At 42.7% G+C, this 9,900-nt stretch overlaps 1 protein-coding gene across 3 annotated transcripts; it reads right to left on the reverse strand.

Annotated features, from left to right (window-relative positions):
• Positions 1-311: 311 nt before the first annotated feature.
• Positions 312-9,603, reverse strand: LEO1 (LEO1 homolog, Paf1/RNA polymerase II complex component). 3 transcript variants are annotated; one of them, XM_064722380.1, is made up of 12 exons: positions 9,486-9,603; positions 8,034-8,738; positions 7,676-7,780; positions 7,084-7,178; positions 6,280-6,425; positions 5,742-5,826; positions 5,322-5,416; positions 4,912-5,046; positions 4,100-4,235; positions 3,603-3,789; positions 3,234-3,331; positions 312-596 (listed from the first exon to the last, which is right to left on the reverse strand). In XM_064722380.1, the coding sequence occupies exons 1-12, from the start codon at positions 9,541-9,543 to the stop codon at positions 492-494; spliced, it is 1,950 nt and encodes a 649-aa protein (XP_064578450.1). In that variant the 5' UTR covers positions 9,544-9,603; the 3' UTR covers positions 312-491. The 3 variants fall into 3 exon arrangements, with proteins under 3 accessions (XP_064578450.1, XP_064578449.1, XP_064578451.1); XM_064722379.1 differs by having other exon boundaries at positions 7,676-7,783; XM_064722381.1 differs by having other exon boundaries at positions 376-592.
• Between the last annotated feature and the right edge of the window lie 297 nt (positions 9,604-9,900).

The raw sequence follows: 9,900 nt of genomic DNA on the forward strand, positions 1-9,900 counted from the left end.
ACCAGCATAGCAATGTACTGTCCAGTAAACAGGAAATAAGGAATATCTAGGGAAGAAACAGAGTTGTACTGTACCACTGTGTGCTCTTAGCAAGCTCTATCATCATACCCTTGTTGGGCAAACTTCTCATTGAAGCATTCCATAGAGATTAGCATGGCTTCTCCTAATGAACTCACTAAGTTAATGACCAATTTACTTGGTAACCAGCTACTACAGTTTTCAAAACTCAAATGCACTGTGCAAGATTAAAATCAGCACTGTGATGATCCCTGGTGCAACATTTGCTTCAATGAGACAAAACTCTCAAAGAGTCAAAGGAAGTCAAAAAAACTTTATTCACACCAGAAACACAGACTTAGGGATTTTCCTTTATCAAAATAAGCCCCTTATGGTTACTTACATCTGTGTTCTAACAGAACTGTACAATATATATAAACATATATATAGAAAAAACAACAACAAAAAAAATCAACTGCTGCGCTTCCTTAATATTAATCATCATCCTCCTCCTCTTCATCACTGATCACATATTTCTTAGGCTTCTTACTTGCTTTGTCATCATCATCTGCTTTTCTCTTTCCAGAAGGTTCACCTTCCTAAAGGCAAAAAAGGACAAAAATAAACCACCATATTTCCAGCTAAAGTAGGAAAAACACAGAACAACAACAAAAAGACCTTACTAGCTCTAGTTTTTCCATTCTGTGCTACATGAAGCAGGGCTGGTTCTGTGCCAGTCCTCACCCTCAGCACTGCGTGGCTGCTCCCAGTGTCACACCCCAGAGCAGGAGGGTCCATCCCCCTGCTGGCCCTGCATCCACACCTGCTCTGCCTGAGCAGGGCATGCACAGAGCCCCTCTCTGCATTCTCTGCATTTACAGCATGTGAGGGCACTCTCAGCAGCTCTCATGAGCAATGGTTCTCCAGCACACAGACACATTCCCTTCAGGCAGCCCCTGCAGCTTTGCTGAAAACTATTTATACCTATATGATCTGAATCAGAGCTACTGAAGCAAAGAAGGAATTCAGGAAGTGGGCAGGCATTTTGCTCATCAGAAAGACAAAACTAAACTAACTGCTCTCTGGCATAAAGAAAAAAAATCAGGAGGAGTCACTGGCACTCAGAATCAACAGTCCAAGAAATGTAACAGTTTATAGTTTATGAGGCTGCAAAGAGCTGGTCAAAGGAACTCAAATCACTGAGTTAATTACCTGCTTACAAGAAATACCATAAAGAATTTTATAGGGCTGATCTTCAGTTTTTAGGTCATGGAGCCAAAAGGTTGATTTTTGCTCCATGTACATTTCCACCAGTTCAGTTTGAATCATCCTTCCAAACAACATTTTAAATCACAAATTGTTCATGCAAAACTCATCCAAAGTGACATGAGGAACGAGTGGTAACTAAACTATTGTTGAAAAAGAAGTGTATCTTTAAAAATACTCTCAGGCCTAAGTAACCTAATCCCTTTTTCCATTTGTTGGTTTTGGAAGTGTGGGTTTGGTTTTTCATTTGTTTTTTTTTTAAGCAACTTGCTTGGATTTTAAGGAGGAAAGATTGAGTTCTAGAACTATAGTGTTTCAGAACTCCAAGGATCAATTATTTATCCAGAGTATTTGATTCTATATGAATGTGTTCAGTACCGGGAGAATCGCAGTTACAAAGGAATTTTAAGCAGGGAAAACAGAAATTAACAGGGGTGGGAATCTCAATGATAACTTCTTCCTCAGAACAAACATTCCCTTGTAACCTAGCTGGGCTATTGTTCAGTGAGTCATCTTCCTGTGCAGCAGAATATCCCCATTAACTGCAGCAACAGTGAAACTACTTGCTGTGTGGTGATAAAGTACATTATTAATAACAGACTGACACTTGCAGTAATGGTAACAAATTGCTATCAGCACCGAGATTTGTGCTGTGCTGCTGACTGGCAGCAGGTGGAAGCAAGGGAGTGTACGAGGAAGCCAGAGCTGCCCGTGTGTGGGCGGGCAGCGCACACGCTCCCCCTGCGGGCACTGAGCACAGGAACCCGAGCACCGCCGGGCTTTCTGTGGCTCTGCAGCTCCACTCCGAGGCCCCAGAGCAGCATCACCTTCCAGCCACTCTAAAATGGAGGCTGCAGCTCCTCAAGCTGCAGAGAAATGCTGCTGATTAGACCTTTTCTTCTGAGAGAAGGGAACTGACAAGTCCTCACATTGCTGTATCATGAACTAACACATCTAGTAAGAGCCTTAAAAATAAACAATTCAATTTCTACTAACAAATGCTCACGGGATTCACAAAATTACACTTTTGTCTACATGGCTCACTATGGCTGTTATACTCTCTGATATATTACATTTTTCTGATGTATAATAAAAAGCCAGGAGTCTATGTCTTTAGAAGACTAAACTAATTTTTACTAATTCCACTTGACATTACAATGCCAGTTAGCGCAAGTAACTCAGCTGGCTCTGTAAGAGCACCCAGAACCTGCATTCAGCACACAGAAAACACCCAGGGGCTGGGGAGTGAGGCCTCCCAGGGACTTTACAGGAAACACAGTACAGAAATGAAAATGAGAGCAGCTTACTCCTTGTGTAACACTGCAGGGCTGTATCAGCAGTGACAGACTTGAACTAAACCTCAAATGCAATGTTCACAAAAACTCATTTAATAAAGACCCAGCAGTCATAAATTACAAACCAATAAATCACCATTTTAGATTAGGAAACAGAACTACTGCTATAGCTAACAGCTAATATGATCAGGGCCCAATGTTTCAGACAATCCTGGGGTGATGGAAAATGTATGTTTAGCAATAGACAAGAGGTCTTTTTAACTCAGTTTTTTTAACTCTTCTATTTGAAAAGAGCAGAAATATTATGTGAAAATGCTTCCACTATTTCCATAATAAACAGGAGAGGACCATGTAACTTAGGTAACACTGCACTAGGATTCCAATATTACTCCTTGAATAATTTTGGTATATTCATTTTACATAACTGCATAAATTTTTCCATCTTTAAATCAGCAATAACAATAGTGTCCTCCTTTGGGAATCACTCAGGTCTGTGAACTAATGCAGTGCATAAGAAATTGGTGATTAATTACCATGGAAAGCATGCCAAGTCAAATAAATCATTCATCATGGCGTAAATGAAACCACAGAAGTCCCAAGTTTAAACACTAGATTTAGTGAAGGAAATGTTTCTCATTAAAAATGAGCAGCTTAAGAACAAAGTCCTTCTCTTACCTCATCACTATTAAGTTTCTTAGCCTTGAGTAGTCTTTGGGTTTTATCTTCATCTGAGCCTTCGTCACTGTCAGAAGAGTAGATTCTAGCACGTTCCTCTGCACATTCCAGAAAAAAATAAAAAGCCAAACATGTTTATCTGAAACTGGTGTGGAAGAGAGAATATTAAAAATGTCTTATATTTAGTGCCACAAAATGTTTGCTGAAGCTAAGTCCAGAGTAAACAAAATAAACTTATACAAACTGAATTAACGTCTCTTCACATATTGAACGAACTTGTAAAATCCTATCTCACCAGGGCTCTCCTGTGCAATTACCCTGTCTGGATCACACAGGCCTTAATGACATGCTGTTAAGGTTTATGATTACCTCTGATGCCACCCTTGTATCTGTTTTTGATAGCTGCCAGACTGATTGCATCATCCCCCTCGTCCTCCTCGTCGTAGCGGTCGGGCTCCAGGTAGCTGGCGCTCAGCCCCCGCTGGTGCTGCTTCTCCCGCATGCGCCGCTGCTGCGACTCCCTGCGGATGGACGCCCGCAGCCTCTCCTCTTCTTTCTGCCCAAGCACACAAGCAATGAACTCAGGGATAAAAAACCCCAAACCACCTCAAGAGCACCTGTAGAATCATTATTCTCATATCCTACTGTAGCTTTTTACACAGCAATGCAAAGGCTGCAAATATTCTCCTTGTTTTGTCATCTGACAGCTTCAGCAAGCCACACCCATGGCTTGGAATTCTTGCTTAAAACACCAAAACATTACTGTTTTTCATGAATCATAAAACATTCAAAAACATTCAAAATTCACACCTCTATTACAGTTGTGTTAATTAAGATTAAACCAGCAGATCACCATGCCACAATACCTTGATCATTTCTGTGCGCTGAGACTCTGGATCACGGCCTGCCATTGGCAAAATACGAATTTTCTGGGTCTTTGAACATCTGTCTGCCAGAGACAGAGTCATCTTCCTGTGAGTGGCACTGTCTGTAGAGTGTGGCCTGGTAAAAAATTGCTAGGGGTTAAAAACTTCTTTAAGGAATATATCCATTTTCAAGACAATGGTAGGACCAGCACTTTAGAATTCAGAGATTCATCTGCACAGAAGTAAAAGCATCAACCCTTTTTAAAAAGTATTTATGTGCACTGTAACAGCTACTGGAGACAGCAAGTCTCTCAGAAAAATCACCAGTCCAGCCATTAATAGTTGGACTCAAAGATCTCTAAGGCCTTTTTTACCCTTAATGATGCTAGAATCCTACAACCTTTGACCTTTATCAACCTAAAGATACATCCTCCTCAAAGTTCACATCAATATCTCAAGAAGCAGTTGCCATCTTGATAGCAAGTGTACCTCAGACAAAAGATTAATTTCAGGGAATAGTAATAATTTTCTGACTCAAATGAGGACTTGCATGTAAAACTGCAAATTAATACATGTATACAAAAAACCTATATGTAGCCTACATAATGCAGGAAATGGCACATTAACATTCCCAACTTAGACACCTAATGTAGGATAAATCTTACTGAAAAAGTGAGTTTAGAAAATAGCACATTCTTACTAACCAGTGAAACTCTGAAGCTTTACAAACTGGTATATCTAATCTTTATACACTAGTAACAACACTTAATTGCAAAAACAGTATCAACATTTGATATGGAACAGCAGTTTACCTGAAGGTTAACTTGGTCTTGAACACAGCCTGCCCTTGCAGGCCTGTCCCTTGTCTGATGAACAAATGATTGTGGTCTCCTTGTAGCGGCGCCTTGTACACGTCAAAGACCTCATTGCCCAAGTGGAGGGACATGCTTAAAAGAGATTCCCACATCAGTTACTTGATAAAGCCACTGCAGTCTGTTTTTCTGCCTCATTTCTAAATGGAGAAAGCATTCATGCTTCCTTTTTATATCTAGCCAATAATTATATTTCAATCTAAACTATGCAGAGCATAAACCTTTCAAAGCACTGAGACTAAAATAATTTGTACTGTGCAGAACTGATGTCAGAGTTTGCTGACCTTCCAATTTTGCATGTCAGTGCAAGAATAACTGCATTACTTCAGTAACAAAGGGTGCAAACTAACCTTCCATCTGACCATTTAACTATCCTTGCATTACTTTCTCTGATCTCATTTCCTTCCTCATCTCGTCGCATCCGCCATCGTATTGTGTTTTCTACCTGTAGGGGAAAAAACAAAACAGTTTTTCTAGCTGTTAAGGATTACTGTAGTAAAATACACTCTATATAGGTCAAGAATTGCAGTTAGAAAGGCTTGATAATTTGTGGCACAAAGAAGAGAAATAAAGGTGAAAAGTATTGCTTTTATAGGTGAAATGCAGCTATCAAGCTTTTAAAAAATTTATGACTAAAACAGATCAACTTTCCTCAGTGCCTACACTTTCATAATCTGAAAACTCAAAACATCACTCCAAAAGATGTGAAATAGACTATGAAGGAAAGTGCCTAGGTGAGTGTAAAAGAGAAAGGAAAATTAATACTATACCTTGAGTTTTAACCTAGTTCTACCTTCCTCATCAAGCATCTCCTCATCTTCAAATTCATCTTCATAATACTGGGGATCAAAAGGTCTGCAACAAATTTTACAACACATTCTTTATTCTTCTAAGAAAATTAATCCAAGTAACCAGCCTCTTCATAAATAGTACCTTTAACATACAGGAACAAAAAAGGCCTTATTCTGAAATTCCAAATGATGTTTTTAATCACTGGAAAATGCATAAGGGTCAGTGCATTCACCTTTCACATCTCTGAGAGCCTAAACTTATGCTTACAGTTCAACTGATAGCATGTGCTTTCAATTAAACCACATTTTTGTCTGGTTTTTGCAGACAATAAGTTATTCAACCAAGCTGAAACCTACCTTCATAATAAAATTACCTAATTAGAAAACAACAGCCATTATTATTAACTAATTACAACCAAAAATTGCATCTTAATGTCAACAACTTTAAATAGGGTAAACACATACTAAACAAAAACACTAGAAGACTTTATCAATCCTATATGTAATGTGCAATTACCTGGGCTCCACACTGAGGAAGTTGGGCAGCTTCACAAAATACAAATCATTACCCAAGTCTGTGTTTACTTTTGGTATTTCTACTTCTATTCTGGTCTCTGGAATAGGCTCTTCTTCCTGCTGCTCTTGACTCAGCCCATTCTCATCCTAGTGAAAAAAAAAGAACAGTAGCATAAGTGAAAAAAATCTATCTGGCTACTGCTGTTCTAATAATTACATTTTGCTTAAAGAAAAGTCATTCATAGGCACAGAGAGGTCAGGAAGATTTGGATAAAAGAATTCAGGCATTTTCATTGAAAGGAATTCACCTCAGCATTGTCATGTGGCACTTAAAGTGACTTCAAGCACCAGTGCAAACTCAAGAGACCAAAGACAATAAAAAACAGCAAAGGAGCCAACAGAGTTGGCTGAGCACTGGAGACTGGGGGACATTTTCTACCAAATTAAAGAAGGTATTTTTATCTATTATCAACAAAAGATGAAAAATTATCATAAAAACAAAAGTATTTCTCAAATAGCTGCAATAAGGTACCAAAGACAGCTATATATTTTATTTGGTAGCAATCAAACTATTCTTTATATTTTTTTGAAGTTCAAAAAGTGGAGCAGGGATGGGGGAAAGCAGATTAAATCTGATATTGTTATGTATAAAATTTTAATAATTCTTTCAGCTGGGACAAAATTATTTGTAATGTTATTAAACGTCACTACTCTTTTTTTTCCCTAGAATATGACCCAATTCAATTGGTGTTCTGCATTTCAGAGTGCCATGGCATGGTAATTAAATAAAGTCAAGTCCACTCACAATGGGCTGTCCTGGGGTTGGTGGCTTGTCTTCTCCATCACTCCCTGAGGAAATGTCATCGGCACCTCCAAACAGGTCCATGACATCTGCATGCTCTTCAGCAGAAAAATTACAATTTTAAACCACACATATATATGCACACACAGCCCTAATGCAAGATTTATTTATAAAATAAGGAAATCAAGTTGAAAAATGGCAACAGAAGAGTATAAGTAACTGAACAGAAGTAAAGAAATTGCATTATGCATTTTGGAGGTTTTACTTCACAGAAAATAAACACCTCTTTCTCAGCCAGCTAAACCACCACAAATCATAGTACAGGTTCTCTGGGCTGCTCTGATTACAGGAACCATTTTTCATATCTTTCAGAAACAATGGATGAAAGAATATTTGCAGAAGAGAAAACTTGACAGAGCTATGTGGAGAGGATCAGCATGTGCATCCCACACAGAATTCCTGCTGTCTGTTTGGTTATTTCCATGGCACCATACAGCAAACGCTACCAATTCTACCAAGGCCTGTGGCTGATGAATGGCAGGCTCAAGAGGAGGATGAAAGGACCCAAAACCCCACAAACCTCCCCAGCATTTACCTTTCTGTCCTTCTGTGTCACTCTCTGCTTCTGAATCTGATGCAATTGGTTTCTTCCTCTTCATTCGCAGAACTTCATCCTCACTGTCGCTGCCCCTTGCAGACTCTACTAAGGAGCAGAATTATTCTCAGCAAATTAAAAATTTTGGTCCACAAATTTAAAAATTCCTCTCTATTAATAGGCTCTGAAAGTGCTGCATCAAAAAAAAATCGCAAAGATGACTATAGTTAAAAACTATGAAATCAATGCCCTTACATTGAAGCTTCAATCTTTTCAGGCCAATGTGAACAAAAAGAAAGATATAAATAAAGAGAGAGCAAAACAGCAGCAAATCATTATTTCTGTATTCATTTCCTACCAGATTTGTGCTCTTGCTCCTCCTCATCGGAGTGCTGGGCCCTTTCCTCATCATCAGAGTTCTGGATTTTCTCCTCCTCAGACCGCTGGGCCCTTTCATCATCGTCAGAGTTCTGCATCTTCTCCTCATCAGAGGCCTGTGGCCTTTCCTCATCATCAGAGTTCTGCATTTTCTCTTCATCTGAGTTCTGCAGTCTTTCCTCATCATCAGACACCTGTGGCCTTTCATCTTCATCCGAGTTCTGCACCTTCTCCTCATCGTCAGAGTTCTGCTGTCTCTCCTCATCGTCAGAGTTCTGCTGCCTCTCCTCATCATCCGACTGATCGCTTTTGTCCTCCTTGCCCCACTTCTCATCCTCGGAGTGTGCTTTCTCGGAGCCGTCTCCCTCGGAGCGATGGCTGCCCTCCTCGGAGCCGTGCTCGTCGTCGTCGTGCGCGGCCTCGGACGCGCTGTGCTGCTCCCCGTCCGACTGCTCGTTGTCCTCGTGCCCCGAGCCCTCGGAGCGGTTGTAGGATCTCTCGGAGTGGTTGTCACTCCCCGAGTGGTGGGATGCCCCTTCGTCCTCGCTGTCATCCCCGAACAGCTCCTTGTTGCTGGGTTTTACCGCCTCCCTGTCGTCCTCCTGGTCGCTGTCACTGCCGGAGGCGTTGCTCCCAGAGCCGGCGTTCTCCTGCTCCGAATCGGAATCCGAGCCGGAATCGGAGTCTGCAAAACAAACACCACCAGCAGTCAGGATGCCTCTCCGAGAATGTGTACGCATTGCTTTAACAAAAACCCCAAACACATAATCGAACCTACAGAGAACGGCCAACAAGATCAACAAAGTTAGAGAGAATAGTAAAATAAAATGGCTGCTAATAAAAGCACAGCCAAAAGGCACAATGGAAAATTATCAATGACCCAAAAAGTTTCAAACCACAAGCTGTGATCTAAGACTCTGAAACTGTAGAAAGAATAAAGAATTACACAAACGAAGGTAACAACTGAAATAGTGAGGGCTTGAACAAGTAACTAAACAGACGCGGCTTCTAAGATCCTGCAAATCCAAAATTGTCACTCTGTATTTAATTCAAGTCATCTCCCCAGGAAGGTTTATGACAATGGAGCTACTCCTCACTGCCGAGGCTAGTAAGTGCGGTTTCCAACAGGAAAATAAAAGGACACCTGCCTTGAAAAGCAATTTACAGGAACGCGTACGAGAATTATTTAAACGTCAGGGACGTAAACCAGGTGTTCCACTGTTTCAGAACTCGGCTGCGGCGGAACAACCTTCCCTGCAGGCACCGGAGCCCGGCCCGCGGCTCCGCGCCGCTCCCTCCCTCAATCCCTGCCCCCGCGCTCGGGGGCCGCGGCAGAGGCGGGGCGGGCGGCGCAGCCCGCGGCGGGAGCGCCCGGACGGAGTAAGGGAGGGAGGGATGGAGGGAGAGAGAGAGCGCGAGAAGCCGCCCTCACCTTTGTGCTCCGGCTCCGAGTCCGCGTCGCTGCCGAACAGATCCGCCATGTCGGCCATGGCGGCAGCGCGGCTCCGCCGGCGCCGCGCAGTGACGTCACACGGGGCGCCACTCGCGCAGGCCGCCTGCAGCCCGGCTGGGGCCGCTCTCAAAGGGGGCGCCTCCTCTTAAAGGGGCCTCGCCCGCGGCCGTGAGGGGACATGGCCCGCACGGGGAGCGGCACCGCGGGGCCGGGCTGGGACCCGCACCGTGCCCGGCTGCCCCTCCGCACGCTCCCGGCGTGCCTGCAGCGCCCCGCACAGAGCAGTACAGAGCAGCCGCGCTCCGCTCCCGGCAGCGCTCGCTCGGGCCCGCAGGTGCCGCTGTGGCGGCGCCGCTCCCGCGCTCTCACGGCCCCGCCCGGCGCTGAGGGAACG

Source organism: Zonotrichia leucophrys, chromosome 10, assembly GCF_028769735.1.
Source record: "Zonotrichia leucophrys gambelii isolate GWCS_2022_RI chromosome 10, RI_Zleu_2.0, whole genome shotgun sequence".
NCBI lineage: Eukaryota > Metazoa > Chordata > Aves > Passeriformes > Passerellidae > Zonotrichia > Zonotrichia leucophrys.